Below are 24,469 nucleotides of genomic sequence, written 5' to 3'. Positions count from 1 at the left end.
GGGGTTGTTGGCTTGGGTGGTGGTTGCTGTTGGCTGTGGCCAGTTGGCCAATTGGCTGCTGATGTAACTGCCGTGACTGTGTTGGTTGGTTGGCTGGTTGGCTGGTTGGCAGGCAGAAAAGCAGATGGCAGATTGCAGATCGTGTGGGTCCTATTTTGTGTGTCTCGCCCGGCCGCCAACGAGAATACAGTGGTATGACTCCCTATCTATGTCTCCATGGGTGTTCCTTTTTGGCCTCACCATATACTGTGTTCTTATGTGGGGAGCGGGAGCTGAGACCCCCGCATGACACCCTACATGACAGTCACAGTATACCAAATAAGACCACCTAAAAGGGCTGAGGACGTAGCAGTGATCATGATTAACATCAAAAGTACAGCTCCAGTAAATGTGGCAAAAAGCATGTTGTGCAATGTGACGATCTGGCTGACATGACAATCAAAAATAAATACACCTGTAACCAAACTTAATTTCCTAGTGTTGATACATGTGTTGTGACTATGTAAGGTTTAACATTAGAGAAAGTTGGGTAAAGGAACACTTTACAGTATATTTGTAACTCTTATGTAGATCTAAAATATCTCTAAAGAAAAATTATTTCCAACCAAACTATTATAAGTAAAATTATTGCAAAATAAAAAATCAATTTTAAAAAGCAGAAGGGGTGACTGGTTGGCTTAGTTGGTTAGAGCGCGGTGCTCTTAGCAACAGGATTGCTGGTTCAATCCCTACATGGGTGACTGTGAGCTGTGCCTTCCACAACTAGATTGAAACAACTACTTGACTTGGGACTGATGGGTCCTGGAAAAACACACTTTAAAAAAACAAAGAAAAGAAAAGAAAAAAGAAAGAAAGCTTAAAAAGCAGAAAAATTGAGTATACTTAATTACATAATGGGATGCTTCTAAGATCCTCGATACATATTTTAAAGCATTAATCTTTCATTTTTCAGAATTCTCCGGTTTTACCCTAGTTTTTAAAATTCTGATTTACTTCTTGGCTAGTTATTACTGCTTTAACTGATTACTATAGAGAAAAATTAGAAAAATTTAAATGTTCCATAATGAGAACCAATATGAAAGAGTGGTGATGTAGAATAGAAATAATATGAATCTATAGAAGTTAGGAATAAAAATCTAAGTTTCCCTTGCTGTCCCATCTATTCTGTTTGTGAGTTCAGACAGCAAGAGTTGGTCAGTGAGGAATACCTGTAGTTGAAAATGCATAGTTATAGCAGACTTACGGGGTAGTCTTTCTATTATTCTCATTTGTACAATTTTTAATTTTCTCTAAGAAAATGTTAAAATAAATGAAAATCATAAGAGGCAAGGACCTGGAATTTCTCAGGGCTTGAGTTTTTTCATTTTTTCTACTTAAAATTTTTCTAGTTAATTTAAAACCAATTATGATTGCTGCTTTACTGTGGCTTGGTTCACTTTTTTTGGTGTTTATATTACGTTATAAGAGGCATGCAAGAAAATAAAATTACAGGAGATAGTCAAAGTCTATAATTCATTACAATAGACATAAAAATATACCTATTATTCTTCAAAATAATTCCATTTTGGACTCGACCTAAAAAACACATGAAGGTAGGAATTGAGCCTTTCACCAAAATCTTCCCTTATTTTTGAGGTCCTGATACTTCCTCTATCTTGGTATTAGCAATTTCCCACTGACATACTATTGTTCAGATACTTCATCCTTTTTTTTTAAATACCTGATCATAACCTTCGTTGCTGATAGCTGGCAGATATCAAATTCCGGAATCGAAAATGGAATCCCTTTGTGCTGTCCTAGCCCTCCAAGAATGCAATCATAAAGGTTCCATATTTGACGAGGAAACTGGGGAGGATAATAACACTATGGGCAGAGTACCTTGAACACCCACACTCCATGTGTCTTCAGAACAGACTTATCCTGGGGTATCCTTCCCACAGTATGTTACTCTAACACAGAGATGCCAGTGAGACTGTCATTTCTGCCCTCAGCACAAAGACAAAAACTCCTAATTTCAACACAAAGGCCAGATGAGTCCTCTTATGTATTTAAGTCACTTGCCTATGTGTTACAGCCCATAGGCTGTAACATAGGCACATAGGCTTATAGTCATTGTTACAATGACAATAAGTTGCTGACGACAGCCTCATCTGAAAACCTGTTGAAATCAGTTGAACACTCAACATTTCATCATAATTCTCAGATTCTTCCCATACATTGATAGGTTTCTGTTCTGTCCACTTGTCTGGCAACAGAGTAAACATCACAGATTGGAGTTACTGCCTTACAGAACTGTCGGTGGTAAAAAGCTGTTCAAAAAGGAGGCATAATGTTAAAACTATCATCATTATGTAAGATCTCAAAGGGAACTAGACTGCAAATTTCTCAACGTAGAGAACATGAAACATGATGATAATTTTCAAAGGGAACTGGAATTTGTAGGTTTCTCAATGCAGAGAACATGAAACCACAAGCATCATAATTCCCAGTGTTATATTTAACAATGTTTCACGCCTCTAAAACCCCACTTGTATGCTAAGGAAGTAGATTATCACAATAAGATAGCACAGAGCAGGTCAGTCTTTTCTGTAGCAAATATGGCAAACACTGTTGATTGCCAATTTAGCATTTGTCCTTTACAACCCTTTTTCTTTGTTGGCAGATCCTAAAAGTGCCAGAAAGTCCTCTTTCTAGCCTCCCTCACAGCAAGGCCCTGGATATTAAGGCCCTGGAGTCCTAGCTCCTGGGGTCTAAAAGAGCAGAAGCTGGCAGGCAGGCCTTTGCAAAGGATTTCTTCATCAATAATGAGATTGTATGAGAGGAAATTGCTGTTCTTCTACACAGTACTTAGCTGTGTTTGCATGTGACCCCTGGAACTGCTGTAGCATTTTTATAGCCATGAGGAAAGATATCACACAACTTGCTGAGTATAACACAGAGAAAAGCACTTGGGTCCTGGGTATCACTGAGTCCTGTCCCAACAACAGAATAGCCTTGTCTCCTGACACTTTTTGTTAGATAATAGCTATCTCAGTTAGTTTATGGCCTTAGTTTGAGCCATTTTTATTTGGATATTGTTACTTGATGGCCAAAGCACCCTAAGTAATATAGATAGCAAATATCTGTTCACTCCATGCTATGTAGATCAAGAAGTTAGACCGCTGCTACTTAGCTGACCCCAGCCATTACCAGTGTCTACCTTGATCCCTACTGCTTCATTCATGTTTTCCTTTTCTACCTTTCACTACGGAGCAAACTCAGGGTAAGTATACTCATATCTATGCTTCACAATAAAGTCTTTCTTCCACAACTCTTCCACAATGGTCAATGGGAAGGTACTTTTTGCTATTTTTCAGTTCTGCTTTTACCAGCATCACAGAAGTTTCCCAATTTTTAGCTTACACTTTCTTACTGTACAAATTCCAATCCCATATTGAAATCACAACTGATCTAAAATTTCCAAAGAGAAAATGCTAAAAATTGAATAAAGATTTGCTTTTATAGAGGGTCACCCACATTGATCAATAAATGAGGCTAAATGGTGAGTCATCCTGAATGATAAGTCAATGTGCTATACTTTTTACATATAAGTAAAACAAAAACCTTAACCTTAATTTAAAAACAAACAACAGGGGCCGGCCCTGTGGCTCAGACTGTTAGAGCTCCATTCTCCTAACTCCGAAGGCTGCCGGTTCGATTCCCACATGGGCCAGTGGACTCTCAACTAAAGGTTGCCAGTTCAATCCCTTGAGTCCCACAAGGGATGGTGGGCTCTGCCCGCTGCAACTAAGATTGAACACAGTACCTTGAGCTCCCCCGGACGGCTTGGTTGGTTGGAGCGCGTCCTCTCAACCACAAGGTTGCCGGTTCGACTCCCTGAAGGGATGGTGGGCTGCGCCCCCTGCAACTAGCAACGGCAACTGGACCTGGAGCTGAGCTGCACCCTCCACAACTAAGACTGAAAGGACAACAACTTGAAGCTGAATGGCACACTCCACAACTAAGATTGAAAGGACAACAACTTGACTTGGAAAAAAAGTCCTGGAAGTACACACTGTTCCCCAATAAAGTCCTGTTCCACTTCCCTAATAAAAAATCTTTAAAACAAAAAAACTAACAACAACAAAAAAAGACAGAGACATGAGTTACATACAGGTAAGGTCAGAATCCTTAGTACAGTTAATTTTTAAGAGGCCTCACTTGTTTTTACGTGCTATGCTTAAAAGGATAGAAATCCTACTACAATTTTTCATGTTTACTCACAACATGGAAAGAACCCTTAAGAGAGTTGATAAAACTTTTGTTGACTATTATTCAGCAATACAGCAAGATGATAACTCAACCAAACCAGCCAACCACATATAACTGACATTTGATTTATTAGGAATAAACAGTTTTTTCTTAAGAGGAAAAAGACTATAAACCTTGAAAATGTCAGATCCTTTTCTTTGATATATTTTTCTTTGTTTTTTGCTTATTACAAAAACATGCTCACTAAAGGGAAAAAAATTAAAATTACAAATTTTCTCTGAAGTCAATTAGAAACACAAAAGCAAATATTAGAAAAAATTTTCCTGAAAACAATGGCACAAATTCTCCGAAAACAATCCATAATTCACCTAAATTATAAATACCTGAAAAAACTAGAACTAGGCGATATTCATTTTTAAGCAAATTGTTGTTTAAGCCAAACTGTTGTGATGATCAAATTGCTTTTAACTAAAGTATATGCTACCCTATATTTTCAAACCATGGTCTCATTTATTTTCAGGCTTTTGCATATGAGGTGTGATCAAACAATATGATGAATGTTTACATTTAAAAAAAAATTATTACAGTGAAAGACACATTGCCATTAATCCCCCTCAAAATACTCCACCTTATTTCAAACACACTTATCCCATCATTCTTGCCACTTTCTGAAGCAGTTCTGGAAGTTCTTTTTCATGAGTGTCTTTAGTTGCGCTGTCATAGCTGCCTCGATGTCCTGAATCATTTTGACTTTGGGAAGAGCCAGAAGTCACACGGTGCCAAATCCAGTGAATAAGGTGGATGAGGACACACTGCAACGTTTTTATTTGACAGAAATTGCCATACCAGAAGCGATGTGTGACACAGAGCATTGTTATGATGGAGGATGATTTACAGCACACTTTAAAACACACTTCTCAACCGTAGCTCACACCCGACTGCACTGAACAAGTTGAAACTTGTCACACAGTTACTAAGGTTGGATGTGCTGCTTCCCATATTGAAGATACCTGCCTTTCCGTTGGATGGCACTCGGCACCAGCATTCACCGTACCTTTGATCACAACGGAAAGACTCCGTGTCACACATGGCTTTTGGTATACAGCAATTTCTGTCAGGTAAAAACATTATGATGTGTCCTTATCCACCTTATTAACCAGATAGGACACCGTGCGACTTCTGGCTCTTCCCCAAAGTCAAAATAATTCAGGACATCAAGGCAGCAGTGACAGCGCAAATAAAGACACTCACGAAAGAGGATTTCCGGAACTGCTTCAGAAAGTGGCAAGAACGATGGGATAAGTGTGTCCAAAGCGAGGGAGAGTATTTTGAGGGGAATATGGCAATGTGTCTTTTACTGTAATATTTTTTTTTTATTTAAACATTCACTGTATTTTTTGAGCACACCTTGCAGGGTGTTCCCTTAGTATAGGGTACTCTTCACTCCCCACACTCATCTACCTGATTAATGAAGTACTGACAAGCACTTATGTACTAAAACCTATTAAAATTAGTAATATGGGAACTTGATTTTTTTTTTTAAAAAAAAGATTTTTTTAGTTCCCTGTTTTAAAAGCTCTTGTTTAAAAAATTAAATATTTGATTTGTGATATCATTTGGTTTTATATGATTTTTAATATCTAGATATGGTAACATTTTTTGTCAAATATAAACTAAGCAACTTTATAAGAAAACAAAATTCTGATGACTATTAAAACCTTTCTATGTTCAAATTCACTACTCATACTTAAGAAGGTAAAGTAGTCCTGAGATGAAAGTTTGAAATCTGATGTTCTATATAGTAACAGGTTATTCATTGTAGCACTGCTGTAACTACAAAATATTGAAAACAACCTACATGTCCATCAATGAGAAACTAGCAAAAATAATTTTGGCACATCCATAAAATGAAACAGTAAAAGATAATGAGGAGCAATTAGGCAATAAAATTAAATAAAACACATCCAAATTAGAAAGGGAGAAGTAAAACTATCTCTATTTTCAGATGAGATGATCTTATATATAGAAAATCTAAGGAATCCACCAAAATAATTATCAGAACTAATAAATGAGTTCACTCAGCTTGAAGCATGAAAGATCAACATACAATACCATAACCAATTGTATTTCTATACACTTGCAATAAACTGAAAATGAAGTTAAGAAAACAATCCATTATAATGGCATCAAAAAGAGCAAAATCTTAGTAATAAACTTAATAAAAGTACAAAACTTATATTCTGAAAAGACAAAACATTGCTGAGAGAAAATTTAAAAGACCTACAAAAATGATGACATTTCATGCTCATGAATTAGAAGATGTAATATTGTTAAAATGGCACTACTTTCCAAATTAATCTATAGATTCAACATAATCCCAATCAAAATTCCAGCCAACTTCTTTGCAGAAATTGACCACCTGATCCTAAAATTTATGTGAAAATTCAAGAAACTCAGAATAACCAAACAATCTTGAAAAAGAACAAGTTGGAGAGTTGGAGGATTCACACTTCCCAATTTCAAAACTTACTAAAAAAACAAACAAAAAAAAAAACAAAAAAAAAACAACAAAAAAAAACAAAAAACAAAAAAAACTTACTGCAAAGCTACAGTAGTCAAGACAGTGTGGTACTAGCATAAGGATAGACATATGGGCAAGTGGAAAAGAACTGAAGAGTCCAGAAATAAACCCTCACATTTAAGTCAATTAATTTTTGTGAAGACAACTCAATGGGGAAGAAATAGTCTTTTGAACAAATGGTGCTGGGACAAATGGATATCCACATGCAAAAGAAAGAAAGTGCCTCTTTTCTCACTCCATATAGTAAAATCAACCCAAAATGGATCACAGACCTAAATGTAAAAGCTAAAATAAAACTCTTAGAAAAAAAACATAGGTATAAATCCTCATAACCTCCAATTAGACAATGATTTCTTAGACATGACACCAAAAGCACAAGCAACAAATGAAAACATTTATACTCGTAAATTGGACTTCATGAAAAGTAAAAACCTTTTGTGTTGCAAAGGACACAATTAAAAAATTAAAAGAAAACACTTGCAAATCCTGTATCTGATAAGGGGTTTATATCTAGAATATATGAAGAACTCTTACAATTCAACAATAAGAAGACAAATAATCCAATTTAAAAATATGAATAGACATTTCTCAAAAAACGATATACAAATGGCAAATGAGCACATGAAAAGCTACTCAACATCACTAGCCATTCAGGAAATGCAAATCAAACCCAAAATGAACTATGACTTTACACCAGATAATAAAAAGGATTAAAGAGGATGTGGTAAAATTGGAACCCTCATACACTGCTGGTAAGAATTAAAATGCTGCTGCAGCTGCTGTAGAAAACAGTTTGGCAGTTCCTCAAAGGTTAAACATAGAGTTACCATATGACCCAGCAATCCCACTCCTAGGTATATACCCAAGAGAATTTAAAACAGATGTCTAAACAAAAACTTTTACAAGAATGTTCACAATAGCCAAAAAGTGGAAATAACCCAAATATCCATCAACAATGAATGGATTAAAATGATATAGCCATACAACGAATACTATTCAGCCATAAAAAGAAATGAAAAACTGAGATATTCTATAACATAGGTGAATTTTTAAAACATTATGCTAAGTGCAAGAAGCCAGTCACAAATTGCATGATTTGTGTAAATAGAAATGGAAATAATAATCACATATTGCATGATTCCACTTAAATGAAATGTCCAGCATAGACAAATCTCAACATACAGAAAGTAGAAAGTATATATCACCCTTTCAAATAAAATTATTTTTTAAAATGACTATGTTGTTCTTGTATTTATGTATCTTTCTAAATATTAAAATTCTTCTAAAATATTTTTAAAAGCACTTGGAAGCACAACAGTATGCTATGGATCAAGGAGAAAAAGAACTGGAATTTTAAAACAAGTAAGGAAAACTCATAAACTTCAAAGGCAGAAAACTGATTTGCCTGTTAAATGCTATCAAATGACCAAAATTTCCTTCAAGTTAAATTCTGGCCACCTTTTTAACTGGAAATTACTACTAATAATTAATCTTTAATTTGCAAAGTATCTGTATGTTTTATAAAGACAATCATCGATGTAAAGCTGAAACTCACTGGACGTTACATCAGAGTAAACAATTTTAAACTAAATGCAACAACTACCTAAAATATGTCTTCAAATAGTAAAAATGGCGTAACTCTGTTGTCAGATACATGGGTTTGGAATCTTAGCCGGCTATTTACTAGCTAGGTGATCATCAATTTACTTGGTCTCTGTCAGTCTCAGATCCCCTCTTCTGTTAAATCAGGAATTAGAATACTACCTGCTTTAGTGTGAAAAGAAACACTCCAACTACTCACAAAATGGGAGCAGGGGATAATTTCACTCTTTTTAAAAAACCTATCTGTTTAAAATTTTTTTATAGCATGTATAGAATTTAAAAACATAATGAAGATTATAAAAATAAAAACATCTATTTTATAGGATTCTTATGGAGCCACTTTGTAAGAGATCTATACATAGGAGACTTCCAATTAAAAATAATTTCCTCACTCCTTCCATAGCCCTTCCACCTTCTTGAATTCAGGTGAACAAGACTAGGAAGAAGCAAAGTTAAACATTTATTTTTCTGAAGGCAATGGTTATCAAGAAAGAGATAAACAAGGGCAATAAAACTAAGGTTTTAAACCACTTTCCTCAAAACTGCCAAAGAATTTCATCTGAAGAGAAAAAGATATCCACATTCTTACTGATTCTAATTACTTTATTCTGAAACTTTAAGGTTTTGGGATTTTTTGGTGTGGGAGGGGTGCAACGTAAATGATAACACTATCAAGTGACAAGGAAATTTGGTACCTTAATCTTTTGACCAAGACAAACTCAGGATTCAGTTTGGAGAGTATTTTTCATTGAAAAACATAATACAAATATAAATCATGACTGTCAGTTATCTAGCAAATAAAGTAAAATATCAGCTCCATCTTTTTTGCTTTGAGAATATACTGAGATAGATTAATGTAATTTAATTGATCTACATTGTCACCTTATACTTTGCAGAATATTGTGAGAATTAAGAACATTCTCTTCCATATTCTAACAGATGAGTAAAGTGAATGTCAGGAAGCAAAGTAAGCTTGCAGGTCCAAAAGGTGGCTTTTAAAACCACCAAAGGATCATCATTGTAAGGGACACACAAAGGAGAGACACAGGGACTAAAAGCAGAAGCCCACGTGAAGACAGAGGCAAAGGTAGAAGTAACGCAACTACAAGCTAAGGGATGCCTGAAGCCACCAGGAACTAGAAGAGACAAGGAAGGATCCTCCCTTGAGCCCTTCAGAGGAGCTCAGCCCTGCTGACACCTTAATTTTGGACTTCTGGCCTCCAGAACTGTGAACTTGATTGTTTCAAGCCACCAGGTTTGTGGTAATTTGTTGCAGCAGCCCTAGGAAACTAATATAGCATTCTTCTGATATTCATGCACAGTTACTGGAAGGAATGACACGTCAAAACATTTACTCAGTGCCTAACAGAAACCAAGCAACGCTTGTTCTTGTGCAGTTTAATTATCATGCATCCAGTTTAGAAGACATCTGGAGGGAAATAAAATACGGGATATGAAACAAACATATCCTAAGGCAAAGTGTTTGCTAGTTAAAAAAGGATACCAACAAAATGTCAACCTCACCTTCTGAAGGAATTTCCTGACAAATTGATGTAACTCCACTTTGGACTTGGTTTTTTCTTTGTCCATTCACTGAAGTATTTTATTGGAGTAAAGCTCTCTTTGGGGGTTAATTTAACTCAATGCAATTTGTAAAAATGGGGACAAAAATCACCAAAGTACATTGGGACCACAAAAGCTGGTAATGTGACCTTCGGTAGCGTGTCTTAAAAACTGAGACATTAGACTTTACAAGTACCAAACTTACCCATCGGAGTGTAGAATGTCAGCATTTCTCATCAAGTATGCATAAGTACATAATTAAACCCTCGTGTAACTTCAACTTTACAAATCCTATCCTGGGCCATTTAACATATACATTACTGAGAACTTCCTGGAGTATTATTGCATTTCTATAGTCTCTTTGTTTTTAGACTATTTCAAGAACATATTTCTATCAACATAAGAAATGTCCAAACCTGAAGAAAAAAAATTTTTTAAGAGTTTATGTGAGCCAAAACGGAGGACAATTGCCAGGAAGCAAGATCTCAAATGCTCCTGAGAATAACAGTTTTGCAGTTTCTTTATGCATTTGGAATTAAAAAAGGAACTAAGGAAAATTACATGAGGGTGGGAGAAAGCAAGGAGGGGATGGGATTACAGGGTAGTTAAGATTGTGCTCTCTTGAGGCTGGTCACCCTTTAGCAGGAGGAGTCTGTAAAGAGTGTGTTATCCTAGATGCACGGAAACAAAGGGCAGGGCTTGCTTAAGGAAAAGACAAGCCTTTTACTAAAAAAAAGTTATATTCCCGGGGCGGGACTATCCACCGTGCCGTTCCCAGTTAGGAATTTATGATTTATTACAGCACTCTTTTCTTGCCCACAAAGAAATGGGGAAGCACAATGAGTAAATTTTATAAAGCTGCAACAGTGATTTACATAACTATTTTATCTCAACATCGTTGAGTGGTTGAAAGAGACAAAATTGAAAATGTAAAGTGGTAAAAGCCAGTCGATAAGGGATTCCCCAGCTCCCGGGCTTTCTCCTTTCCAGTTCCTGCAAGCCACCTCAAAAATGCAACTCGGGATGACATTAAGCTCTCCGCCGTCCTGGTGCAAACAGTGCAGCCCTTAGCCGGCCTTCAACCGCCGCCTCTCCGGCTCCCGTCAGGACCGCCGGAAGACTAGCCCAGGGGGTGGCAGGATGGCCGCCCCGCCCGAACAGAGGAAAGGAGGGACACCCCATGACTCAGTCCCCGGGCCCGCCGCCAGACCGCACCACCTTCATCCGGGCGCAGTCCCCACACCCGCCTCTCAGCGCCCAGCAGAGGCGGGCACGCCCCTTCCCCGGGCAGGCCCCCTCCCCAAATAGGCCCCCTCCCCCAGAAAACACCCCCACCACCCACCTCTTCCCTGCAAGGTCAGGGCCGCGCACAGACCTGAGACACCGCCTCCCTGCAGAAACGGGCAGCTCGCGGAGGCCCTCGTCCCTCCCCGCAGCACCGCGAGCATGCGCAGTAGGCCTCCGGTGCCCCCCCCCTCCCGTGCGCGCCTGCGCGCCCCCGCCGGCACGCGCCACCGACGGGGGGGCCGGGCGAGGCCACGGCGGAGGCGGAGGCGGAGGCCGGGCTCCCTGGGCGGCGCGCGCCCCCGACCCCTCCGCCCTGCCACTCACCGGGGAGGTTGGCCCGCAGCCCCAAAGTCGGTCCTCCTGGTTAGGCGGCGAGCGCCGGAGGGGAGGGGACAGCTACTAAGGCAGGAAGCTGCGGCTTAAAAGGGCAGTCCGCGCCGGGCCCTTCCTCCCTCCCTCCGTCCCAGAGCCTCCTAGAGCGCCACTCCTCAGCGGCCTCCGCCCCGCCGCCATGTACCGCTGTCTGGGCGAAGCGCTGCTGCTGTCCCGCGTGGGGCCCGCCGCCCTGGGGTCGGCGGCGGCCGACTCGGCCGCGCTGCTGGGCCGGGCCCGCGGACAGCCTGCCGCCGCCCCGCAGCCGGGGCTCGCGCCGTCCTCCCGGCGACACTACAGCGAGGCGACGGCCGACCGCGAAGACGACCCCAACTTCTTCAAGATGGTGGAGGGCTTCTTTGACCGCGGTGCCAGCATCGTGGAGGACAAGCTGGTGGAGGACCTCAAGACCCGGGAGAGCGCGGAGCAGAAGCGGAACCGGGTGCGCGGCATCCTGCGGATCATCAAGCCCTGCAACCATGTGCTGAGCCTGTCCTTCCCCATCCGGCGCGACGACGGCTCCTGGGAGGTCATCGAGGGCTACCGGGCCCAGCACAGCCAGCACCGGACGCCCTGCAAGGGAGGTGAGCGCGGACCCGAACCCCTCGCGCCCTTCCCCGCGGCCCGGCCTGCTGCCCGCCCGGGGGCCCCAGCTCGGCCCCGCCGGCGGGCATCGCCCCCCCCCCACGTCCTCCCGCCAGCCCCCGCCTCGGATGTGTCAGGCTCCGGTGGGTACTGATTTTTCCGCCTTAACCCACCCAGCACGGTGTGGGCCCTATCTCCCTCCCCCGTGAGGCAGCATCCCGGGCTTCTGCCTGTGGTGATGCTGTGTGCAGAATAGACACTGCACCGCTCTTTCGATCCCAGGGTGTGTGACACACTGGGTGGGTCCTGGCGAAATGCACGTCTACAAAAGGGGATGATGACCGGCCTATCTGTTCGTTCCTCTTGCAAGTTTTTGTGGGCTTCGATGACTCACCCGAATGCAAACTATGAAGTAACTGTTTTATGATTGTTTTCACTCTGTTTTACATCAGTGACAGATGATGCAGGAAAATACAAAATGAATTGCCTTCTAGGTTTGAAATCTAGACAGTTTCATTAACAAATTGATTTACTAATTACACGTTGATCTTGTAAATTGTTTTTCTATCCAGACAGCTTCGGTTTCGTACGAAATAATAATAATCATACATTTGCAGTGTAACATCTGACAAATAAACACCGGGCGTCCTGACAGTAAATCTAAAGGGTGTAGACTGCACGATGGCCCGCCAGCCAATGGAATGAAATAGCCCTGGGGGTGTGTGCCGTTCCAGGCTAACTCCAGATTTGAGCTTAGGGAAAAGATAAGTAAGAGGAGAAAGGAGTTGAGTCGGTTACAATTTGGTAACCACCAAGTTATCCTGTACATAGTTTAAATCTTTGAATTTCTCTTTGGCTTCTGCATTCGAATTGCTTCCTTTGAGCAAATTAAAACGTGTTTTTTCCCCCCAGTTTTTTCCTCCAATAAATTGCACAATACATCTTTAAAGGTGCTTAAAAGTAACCTAAAATAGAAAGGGAGGTGAAGAGGCTTGCTGGAGGTTGCACAGAGGCTGTAGGGCTGTGCCCTTTGTCTGGGTAAGCCTGATACAGGGTTCTATTATACCAACTGACTTACAATTTTTAGAAATTTCTCTACCAGAAAAAATTGAGCTCTGCTGGCATTCTCATCAGGGAACAAAGGTTGTTTCAAACTGTTTAATGATTTACTTGCTAAATTTGCCTTGACCCCACCCTCTTCTTGTACAAACCTTTAAATATTCTCTAGCTCTGTTTCTTCTTCTAAAACCAACGTTTGAACCAGTTTGACCTCCCAATTTCCCTTTCCACATCCAAAATAGTATAAATGTACACATTGTCAATCTCCTACATCCCCTTCCTTATTCCTACCACTCCCTTATTCTCTAAGCCAGGAATACAACTTCAGAATCGCAAGAAAAGCAAACAAGGATGTTGAAGGAAGAAGCAGTTAGCAAATACTAAATTGCAATAATTCTCTAAAATGGATGTCAAGTTCGTGTTACTATCTTGTTAGTATTTTCCATTGGCTTAAAAGATAGATGAATAAACTAGTATGTTTGTTTTTTTTCTGCAAGGTCTGATTTAGTTGGACATTCTTTATATTCTGTTCTTTATATGCCAAACCCTCTCCTATCTTTATACATCACAACTCCACAAATGCACTAAAGTTTACCATAGTTTGTCAGTCCTCTCCGTCTTGTTGCCACAGCAGTTTCAATATCAAAATATTGAACCTAGCAACAAATTGCATTAGCCATCCTGAAGCACTGTTACTGTAGACTTGCTTGTAGTAGAGGGTAAGATAAAATTCTCTTAGATTATACCATTTACAAGACGGCATGCTACTGAAAGTACTATTAACTCTCAGCATATAAACAGAGAGAAACTGAATTGCAACTAATAAATAGCAAGCGCTGCAAGGTAATATGAATGAAAATTGGCCTCTTTATATAAAGTGATAGGTTTATTCTTTTTAGGAATTTGAAAGACTATGAAGAGAATGAGGGGGGGGTGGCATGGCTCTGAAAGCCCTTAAAAATATTTTAGTGTGCTTAAGATAGTCAGCAGTATGCAAAAGGGATGATGAGCAAAAATTTGGATACTGTAGACTTCCATGTTTTGCTATCATGACACTTAGGACCTTCCTACCCAATTGTCTGATTGCAGAGAAGGTATACTCTAAAAAGAACTTACTTTCAATGGGGTGTTTCCTCCAAACAAAAACTTAAAGCTTTTTTTGACTCATAAGAAAGTCATTAACCTCCTTGGCTCTACTCTGGTCTTAGAAATACAGAATATATTAATTAGGTAATTGAGATTTTGAAAGATGCTTTGGATAATCCCTATACACTTCACTAAGTTTTTCCCTCTGAAAGCATACTTTAAGCATGCCTTAAGCATACTTCAGCACTCTTTTCTCTCCCCGCCCTCACTCAACTGCTTTCTCTACCAGTGTTCTTTGCAAAACAAACAAACAACTTGTCTGCTCCTCTTTATCCTTTTCCCAACCCTCAGCTTTCTGTATCTAACCTTTCCTCAAGAGTGACCTTATACGTACCTGAGTTTTCTGAAATAAAATTCTCAAGGTTGAAGCAAAGCAACAATCCAATTACAATCTCTGTAAGGGAAACAGGTGGTTTCAAGCTCTGGGGGTGGCTGACGTGTACTTTATACCGGGTAAATATTTAATAATATTGTTTTTGTGCTTCTCTTTTCCCACAGACCATATTTAACTGAAGCCATTAGATTTGCATCTAATTTGTAAGAGTGTGCAGCAGGCCCTGAAGGGGGACGTTTTTAAGGGACGCCTTAATATTTTCAGCAAAGATGAACATTGTGGGAATTTCTGCTTTTATTTAGATTTTTTCAAAAGCTCTTAATTTATGTCTTTGAACACATCCGTGGTTGTTCCTGTTGACTTTCTCAGAATAAATTATGGTTCTGCCTGAGACCAATCTAACTTTTTAGAAGGAAGTTTATCATTTGAAAGTCCATTTGAGGGGAAGGTACAGATTGATAATAGCAATTCATTGCTGTAGAAGCAATTTAACTTTCTCTTCCAGCCTGACCACTCCTTGTCTCCTATTAAAACTATTAACTTGAAAAAAAAAAAACTATTAACTTGAAATTCCCTGTGACTAACTCTTCCTATCATAGAATTTTCTAAAATTACAATTTAAATAGAGTTGATGGGCTGTAAATAGAATCCTCTGATACATTAACTCTAAATCTTTCATTTAAATACAAATATCAGTACCCAACAACAACAAAAAAGTGTTCCCTCTGTGAACCCCTGACTTGTTTTAAGAGCCAACTACAAAAAGCAGTAGTAGAAGGTAGATGGTCTTTGTTCTTGTCTTTGGGCAGCAGGATGCCCGGCTGGAGGGCAGGAGGGGCAGCTAGGGCTTGGAGAAAATGCAGTATTAGCCCCCCTCAGCCTCTGGGATATAATCCTGTGGTGGATGGTAGTATTTTGGAAAAGACTGCAGAAAGTACTTTTATGTCTTCACTGAAAAGAAAGATTTCTGACTTCTCTATGCTGAATTGACAACCATCAAAACTTGGGGAACTTTGAATAAACTCACACTTTCTAAAGTGTGATTTGTGTATCTGCCTCTTCTGCCACAAGGTAAAATGTAGACTTTGTAGGTAAATTAAATTTAGGATTAACTCAATCTGAAAGTTCAGTTAGATGACAGGTAATTTGTATGTCTCCTACTCCCTAACCCTGAGGTTTTTGTTGTTACTGTTGTTTATAATACTTTTTAGATAAATAAGGGACTGTGTTGCTATTATAAAGGCCTTTTTATTTCAGAAAAAAAACGAGGGGGAAAAACAGAAGCCAAATGCCTCTAAACACCCCCCACCCCCACCAAATATACCATGGTTTCCTGAAAATAAGACCTAGCCGGACAATCAGCTCTAATGCATCTTTTGGAGCAAAAATTAATTAATATAAGACCTGATCTTATGTTAGATAAGACCCGGTCTCATATTATAGTAAAATAAGACCGGGTCTTATATTAATTAATTTTTGCTCCAAAAGATGCATTAGAGCTGATTGTCCGGCTAGGTCTTATTTTCAGGGAAACATAGTACTAAGGAAGGAAGAGCTAAGCTAATGGTGGAGACCTATATCAGGTTGTCATTCAGTCTCCATTGCTTTCTGTGAATCCATCTAGCTACTTTGCTTTCCCAGCAAAAACCCCACGTGCAGGAAGACAAACACTTACTGCTCACTTACTGTGCAAAGTACTTTGCAGGAATTAGAGTATCAAAAATTGGAGGATAAACACCAGTATGTATTAAATTCCAATAAAACTGGCAGTGTTGAAATTTTAAGTACAAGAAATAAAAATTGAACATGAACTTTCTGGCTTATAGTGGTGAAAAATTGGGTTTAGCACTGTTGTTTTTTGTTTGTTTGTTGGTTGGTTTTTGTCCAATTATGTTAGATACTGAGGGTTCTGCCAGAAATCAGTGAAGACTAAAAATAACTTTTGGATGTTTAAAATTTCCTAAGCAATAGTTTTTGACATGAGACTTTTAGTTGTTGGTTTTTTTCCCCTATTTATTTTGCATAGTAAATTAGGTTTTCATAATATAAATAAAATAATAAAGAAAAAGGCCTCTAATTTAATGTAGTACATAAATGACCCATGATTGCTCTACCCAACAAACACCAGTTAAAATACATATGTATGATTCGAATATTCAAATAGCAATGAAAGTTACAAAATGAAAAGGGAGGCAGCTCTACCCGAGCCCTTCCCCACAAAATAATGAACAGTCTTAAATCCAAAACTTATGTGAAACTGAGCTAGTTATCCAGATGAATCAATATTTTCCCCTTTCCAGGGGCAGAAATTAGTGCAGATTGAAGTTCTCACCGTCAAGACTGAAGTATGTGAAATACTATTGATAAAGGCAGGAAAGATTTTTAAGAAGGGCAAGAAGACAACCTGGGTGGGAGAGGGGGATGCTCAGACCTTTATAATTACCGTTCACAAGGGCAGTGGTATCTGGGAGATTCAGCCTTCACAACGCACGGGAAACAGTGCTAGCTAACATTTATTGAGCTCTATGTGTACGCCAGGCATTTTGCTAAGAGCTTTTCATGCATCGTCCCTTTTATTCCTCATAACAACCTTATGAAATAACTGTTTTCCTCATTTTTCAACCGCGGATACTACGGCTGAAGAGTGAAGTCTCTTTCCGCAGGGTTACACAGCTAGTAAGTAAGCAGTGGCTCAGACTCCAGCCGTCTGATTCCAACACCCCCTTTCTTGATCATTATTGTCTGGGATTTATTCATGTAAAAAGTTACAAATTGTATCTCGGGGTAAGCACTGATTGAGAACCAAGTCATGCCACTGGCACAAAGATTCCTAACGCTTTGGATCATTTGAAATTCGTTAAAAGCTTTAGAAGACCTACCTTCTTTCCAGAAAATAAATGCATATTCAAACAACTGTGCACATGGAGCTCATTCATAGATGATATCTTTAGAGGCCCATTTATTCTAATTGCTTAGTCAATGAAATAACATTTTTAAAGAGTTTTCCATTGAAAGTGATTTGAAGAGCTTCGGTGTTTATTATGTAGCCAGAACAACACATTTCTCTACCAAAGTGTTACTATATGTATCTGTTTTTCAATAGAAACATTTTTAAATGGTTTTCCTCCAGTGTCTCTTCCTTTAAAACTAAGAAAAGTCTTTGTTTATCAAGAATTGCTATTATTTCTCCTGATTATTCTTGGAGAAAATCTGTGAGACCTAATTTTTCTAAATTGCTTCTTGGCTAGAGGAAAATGTGAACATGACCCAAATGAAGATTATAAAGGTGATCAGTAATGTGATTCCTTTTGCCTTTTATCATCACAAATATGTCAACATAGGCCTTTTAAAAAAGCATTTTGTACATATTGGGCCTTAGGATTTATATGCACTCTTTTAATGCCTGTTACCAAGAGAGAAATAGCAAAGAAATAATCAAGGGTAATAATACCCATGTTAGGGGATTACTCAATAAGGACTATGTTCATTACAAACTATAGACTATATTCCAAATCAGTTTTTCCATTATGTTTTTCCCGCTGCAGGCAGGAGTTTTTAAACTTTATGCTTAAAGAACACTGTTTAGTTCATGAGGATTTCTGATAATTAATGTGTTTATTGTATGTCTTTTAATTGCCTACTCTGTCAGTTCAGGTACCATGCTCTGTGCTGGGGAACTATCCTTAAGAGTTTTTTTTTTCCTTTTAAAGCTGGGTTTTTTTGAAATGGTTTTTCATTGGTTTCCCCAAAGTAGAGCAGAATCCAAAATCTCCTCTGTACTATATCATTCTTTCTTTGCTTTAAGCTTCGTATTCTGTTTCTCCAATTTTCCTTTTCCAAAAACTGTCAGAATGAAGTAGTAGGTAATAGCAGAGGAAATTAAAAGTAAAGGGCAGATAAAACTTTTTGAAGAAAGGATAGTATTATCCAACAGTTAAGATATAGAATGAAGAGAAGAGTCATAAGATATCTCAGATTTCTAGCCTGAGACACTGGAAGAAAAAATGGTGTCAGGGATAGAAAAGTGTTACTAGGAAAGGAGTGGGTTTTGAAAATAAAGGAAATCAATGATCCTTGGGCAAATTGGAAATACAGGCATATACTTTCTAAATCTTACCGTTGCAAAGTGCAGTCTCTGCCTGGTGCAGGTCCATACCTTATCTGTCTCTATAATTCTTCTCTTCCTAAGAGCCATCTCAAATGTCACTTAGACTTGTAAATAATTTAGATGTAACTGGATATCTGAAATTTTAAGTCATTACCCCTTTGAACCTTTTTATAACAAGTTACTATTAATCTTTTGCTAGACGTTATCCAACTTCATATTCACCGATTTAACTAGCGTCATTTCCAAGACCTGTTTGGTATGGTGTGGTTAAGTTTACCCTTAGAATTATCAGAATAAGGAATCTATTTAAAAATGAACAAGATCTTCCTTTAAATGTATATTCTTTCTTCCATTTATTGGGCAGTTAGTTAAATACTCAAGCACAAAACAAAGCTACATTTCTGTAGATACATATGTACATAAATTCAGGGAAATGATTTGGGAGGATACATATACATTTAAGTTGCTAAAAATGGTCACCCTGAAGAAGACTGCGGTTACAAGTGGTAATCAGGGGAGACTTCAGCTGTTTCTGTATTTAAATTTTGATGAAAACATATACATATGTGTTATATAATTTTAATGTTTTAGTGAAAAGAAATGAAATATTTTTCATTTCATTTTTCAAACATCAGTTAAATGTTAAATATTTGTTTCCCAGAAAGTCTGTCTCTTCAAATTGCTTAAAATAAAGATTTTGATAATGGATTAAAACACGTATGTATTTCCCTGTCTAATATAGAACAGTACATGGTTACTGTCAGAAACAAAGTGTATGATTTTGCTTAGCATCTATGTGAAATGTTCCCATTGCTGAATGAATTTTTATCTGAGACTTGTAGTTTACATGATCATTACTTGCTGATGGGGTACTAGTTTCTCACTGTTTGTCTCCTCTCCTCATTTTTAATTAAGTTGTGGTATGCTGTTGCAAGTTAGGAAGTATTAAGTAAGAAAATAGATTCTACTGAGTAAATGGCAGGAGTGCTACTGCATGAATTTTAAGAGTTCTAAGGCTTTTGCCGTTCTGGGGATTCTATGCTTGTGGCTGTTGAATAAATCGTTTCTGAAAAATGAGAGAATACAGTTGGAAATTTGATTTCTGATGAATAAATCAAACCCTATTAAAAGATCCAGGTTCAGATAATTTTAAAAACCATTTGAATGATCATGAGTGTTTAATGATTCATCATAAGAAACAATGGTGACTTAGTCACTAGGAGCTTTTTTGTATGTTTTTGATTTTTGAGTCAGCTAGCAAGAGGAAAAAAATTCAAGCAAATTCAAGCTATTCAGTTGTGGTTTTTACTGACTTTTTCAAGCTAGTGTGTTTTCTTCATCACCATAGCAACTTCAGCTAGTTTTTTATTTTGATTTCTCCTAGAAATTAGTGTACACCAGTCACTAGACTTTTGAGGATAGTAAGAAATATCTTTGGTAAATAAAAGGCAGAGAATTATACACAGCTTTGTGCTGTGTATAGTTTGCAGATGTCTGCATTTCATTAATGTTGTTTTGAAACATCTGGATACCAGTTAGCTCAAAATAACAACTATATAGCTAATTTAATTTATCTTGAGAATAAAAGGGGTGATTTCAAAGTTCCCACTGCAGTAGGTACTTAATTTTACACCAGCCCTCCCCCTAACTTTACCAAGTTTGATAAATAACAGACATCGTCATAGGTGGTGTTTCTTCCGTTTCCTGCAGTGAACTGAGAGCACAGCACAGATGACCCTGTCAGCCTGTCCCAAGGTGGCCTTGATCTGTGTCATCACCGCTCACTTTCTACTCTTTAGCCAACTTTTCGTTGAAAGTATCTACCTCCATTCCTTGAATCTTTTACATCTGCCAGCACTGTTGTTCAAAGACTCAGTTGATTCCTTCCCAAACATTAGTAATGCTAGTGTCAAAAGAGGCTAACAGATAGCGGTCTAAGACTTCAGGATACCAGGAAAAAAACAACATACTGTGTTCCCCGAAAATAAGACCTACCCCGAAAATAAACCCCAGTTAAGATCGTCAGCCAGATGGATGTATTAGTATGTTATGACGATGTTCCAGAAGATGACATGACTGTATTTGAATAAATGTAGATTGTTGTACATGAAAAAATAAGACATCCCCTGAAAATACTTCCTAATGCGTCTTTTGGAGCAAAAATTAATATAAGACCCGGTCTTATTTTCAGAGAAACACGGTAGTTTATTTTTCTGCATTTCTAGAATAAAAATTTTGCTGTCTTTTCTGTCCTTGTGTCCCCATCTGATCGTTCGTCCTGCTCACCTATAGCCTTCTCTGCCACACTTCCCATCCCACAGAAAAGGAGGAAAGGCTTGGTTTTGTAAAAAGTGAGAATATTCAGACTGCAAATATCCTTCTTGCTTCATTTTACTTTAAAACATTTTAAAGATTTTTTGGTTTTCTCGTATGTATGCATATATTACCTGTTATTTGGCATTATTGAACAACTTTGTGTTCAAATTGAGAATTCTTGATATACTTACTAGTAGGCATTCAAAAATACTAGTTTTCCCTTTCTTTCAAAATTTTGAAGTATGTCACATTATTTTGTCCTTCCATACTCTAATTCTGCTAATTTCTCCTAATCTGCTGAATTTGTAAATTTAGTAGAGAGTATCTTCTGTTTTGCAATCATATTCTTAGTGTCTGTTGGAATGTGGTTAAGAATTTTCTGGTGACAGTATATTTTCAGTAATTATCTTTGGTTTCCAATCCCAGGAGAGAAAGAGCAACTAGCTTTCCCTGGGTGTGGGTAACTCCTTTATTATTGGAGTTTGTTTTGTCTCAAGTATTGCTACAGAGTATTTTATTTATGGGGAGTCTTTAAGACTTTTTGTTTTTCAGATTAACAATTTAAGTAACCCTGTACTAGTGTATCTGCCAACTTCCAGAAGTAAAAACATTTAAGTACCACTGATTAGTTAGAAAGTTAAAACAAAAGCCTGTTTCTTCTTTAGCCCAGACTGTATTTGCTACTGGGTCCTCCCTACCTGGTCAGCCCCAGAGCTTATTCCCCTGATTCTTCCCTTATAGCTCCTCCCACCTCGGTTCATTACAAGTTCTTCATTGGTTCATAGACTGCAGGAAAATGCCTGTGGTGTGAATTTATGCAACTTTATTTCAAAGTCTTGGCAGTTGAGCTCTCTAATGGGTGTGGCTGGGAAAGAAATTTTTGCTTTGCAAACAAGAATTTCCTGGGTTCTAGCCAATGGAAACATTTTTTGTTATACATGCAGTTTCTGACTCATCATCCCACGACTTTTGCAATAAACTAGACATTTTATTGACACTTTTGTAGCTGGAGGGGTCTAGTTTCTAGTATACAGGTTTCCCTCGCTATCTGAAAGTAGAGCTTTCCTAAACCCAAAATGGCATAAAGTAAAGAAGCAGTGACCATTAATTTATATGGAAAATGTTTGAGCCTTCCCAGCCACAAAAAAATAGACTACCAAGTCATACCAAATAACACATAAAAGCTAAAACAACACTAACATAGAGTAAAAACAGTGCCACTCTCGCCCAGGGTGCATACTGCCTGTGTAACAGCTCACTGCAAAACAAACGCCGAGCACTGTTTCTGATTTTCCATAAAGGTGCAAATCTCTTCAGATTTCTTTTGGTTAGTGTAAACAGGTACTAAGGTAGATCTTTCGTAAAAATAGAGCAGTGTAACTTGAAAAGCAGGGGATACATGTATTAATTAGAATTGCTGTCTGATTTATAAATATGACTATTTTGAGACATTTTTTAGTTTCCCACTGAATGCGTTAATTGTAAGCACTGGATAAGACAAAGTAACTTTTTCTCCACTTAAGAAAGCAAGGAAAATTAAAATAACTTAGTGACTACTTCCATCAGGCTCTGCAAAAGTAATGAAAATTGCCCCTTATGTGTAGGGTTTCCAGGCGGGAATTCCCTCCCGTTCTCAGGAATTGTTTTCGCTTTCCCGTTCCCAAATCCCGAGAAAAGTTGGTTGGAAATTGGGAAAATCAGCTCCTTGAACCCAGTAATACCCACAATGGGAAATAAACATACTACTCACAATGTATCTCTTAGACATTTTTCCTATTTATCGATAGGGTTTCCGAGTGTGAATTCCCGCCCATTCTCGGGAATTTTTTTCACTTTTCTGTTCCTGAATCCAGAGAAAAGTTGGTCGGGTAATCATGGAAATTGGCTCCTTAGACCCAAGTGGTTGGTAGTATCGGCTGTCACTTTGTGGAAACGATTCATCATGGAGAAGAGAAAACAGTTTATATCTGGGGAACGGGGAAGCGAATAAAATTCCTGAGAACAGGCAGGAATTCCCGCCTGGAAACCCTAGTAATAGGAATACTAATTAATAGTAAACTATTACCTCCATGAAATCAAGGTTCATTAAGCTGGTTGTTTAAACTCCTGCCAGGTTAGACTTTTTTAGTCCTTTCATATATATGGACACTTACGGTGAATTGCGTAGAACTTATTTTTCAATGTGTATTTTAGTGCCTTAATACCTGCCATTTTTTGTATTATGCACCAAGAGTTAAAGCAGTAAACAAAACAAAGTCTGTCCTCATAGTAGAGAAGCCAGACAGTAAACAAATACATAATAAAGTCAATGATAAAATATTAAATAAGGTAGAGGGCGCTAGAAAGGGGGTGAGGAAGAGGTACTATTTTAAATAGGGTGGTCAGGGAGAGCTTCGGGGAAGGAAGCAAGCTGTACAGATAATTTCCGTATGCTAAAAAAAAATAATAATCACCAAAAACATAATAATAATCACCTGTCATTTCTCATTCCTAAAATTTTAATAATAAGTAAATTTACTCCACAAATATTTTGAGAACTCATTATATGTAAGGTATAGTTGTTCTACACAACAGCTCACTTTTCTAAATATAATCGTTTTATTTTTCCAATAGGCCAAAGAAATATGTTCCACTTCAGAATTTGCTCTTTATGATCACATACATGACAGAAAATTCGTTTAAAACATAGCATTATGTATAAATAGATGTTTTCTGGAACATATAAGAAATCAGCTTTTAAAAATGGCTGGGGAAGTTGTCTCAAATTGCCAGTTCATAAGATGTTAGTGTGTATATTTCTAACTAAAATCTTAATAATAAGTAAATTTATTCCACTAACTAAAACACTTTTTTATATGTTTCTAACTAAAAAACTTTATTCCCAGAATTCTTTAGGAGAAATCCCTGGATGTCCCATTTCTTGTAACTCTCAATGGAAGTTGTACCCAACTTTAGCCAGATACCCTTCCTCTCTCTCTCTCTCTCTCTCTCTCTCTCTCTCTCTCTCTCTCTCTCTCTCCCCCTCTCTCTCTCTCCCCCTCTCTCCCCCTCTCTCCCCCTCTCTCCCCCCCCCGCCCTAAGCGCTGTGTAGTCAAACAGCCTGACTCAGGCTTTCTTCCTTGGGATTGAGAAGCAATATGCTGTAAGACTAGAGAGAATGAAAGGTGGCTTAACCCTGCAAAACTTAGAAGGGTGATTGACCAAGATCCCTAAAACCAAAGCAGTGAGCATACGTACGTACTGTCTGTGTGCCTCTACCAAACAC

At 38.4% G+C, this 24,469-nt stretch overlaps 2 protein-coding genes across 12 annotated transcripts in view; one reads left to right on the top strand and one right to left on the bottom strand.

Moving 5' to 3' along the window:
* Window positions 1-11,716, bottom strand: part of SHLD2 (shieldin complex subunit 2) — a 95,346-nt gene extending 83,630 nt beyond the window's left edge. For 4 of the 10 annotated variants that reach the window (XM_033131375.1, XM_033131378.1, XM_033131379.1 and 1 more), the window contains exon 1: window positions 11,373-11,466. The gene's annotated coding sequence lies outside the window, so the exon portion shown is untranslated. Of the gene's footprint in view, window positions 1-11,339; window positions 11,467-11,608 lie in introns of those variants that run through there. The other 6 variants (XM_033131373.1, XM_033131383.1, XM_033131381.1 and 3 more) reach the window with 6 other exon arrangements.
* Window positions 11,711-24,469, top strand: part of GLUD1 (glutamate dehydrogenase 1) — a 32,135-nt gene continuing 19,376 nt past the window's right edge. Inside the window, exons 1-2 of one of the 2 annotated variants that reach the window (XM_033131385.1) lie at window positions 11,711-11,829; window positions 11,893-12,240. In XM_033131385.1, coding sequence (XP_032987276.1) covers window positions 11,796-11,829; window positions 11,893-12,240 — 382 coding nt within the window. In that variant the 5' untranslated portion in view covers window positions 11,711-11,795. Of the gene's footprint in view, window positions 12,241-24,469 lie in introns of both variants that reach the window. The other variant, XM_033131384.1, reaches the window with a different exon arrangement.

Source organism: Rhinolophus ferrumequinum, chromosome 16, assembly GCF_004115265.2.
Source record: "Rhinolophus ferrumequinum isolate MPI-CBG mRhiFer1 chromosome 16, mRhiFer1_v1.p, whole genome shotgun sequence".
Taxonomy (NCBI): Eukaryota; Metazoa; Chordata; class Mammalia; order Chiroptera; family Rhinolophidae; genus Rhinolophus; species Rhinolophus ferrumequinum.
Note: the sequence above shows the minus strand (reverse complement) of the source record. Positions and strands in the feature narration are given on the sequence as shown.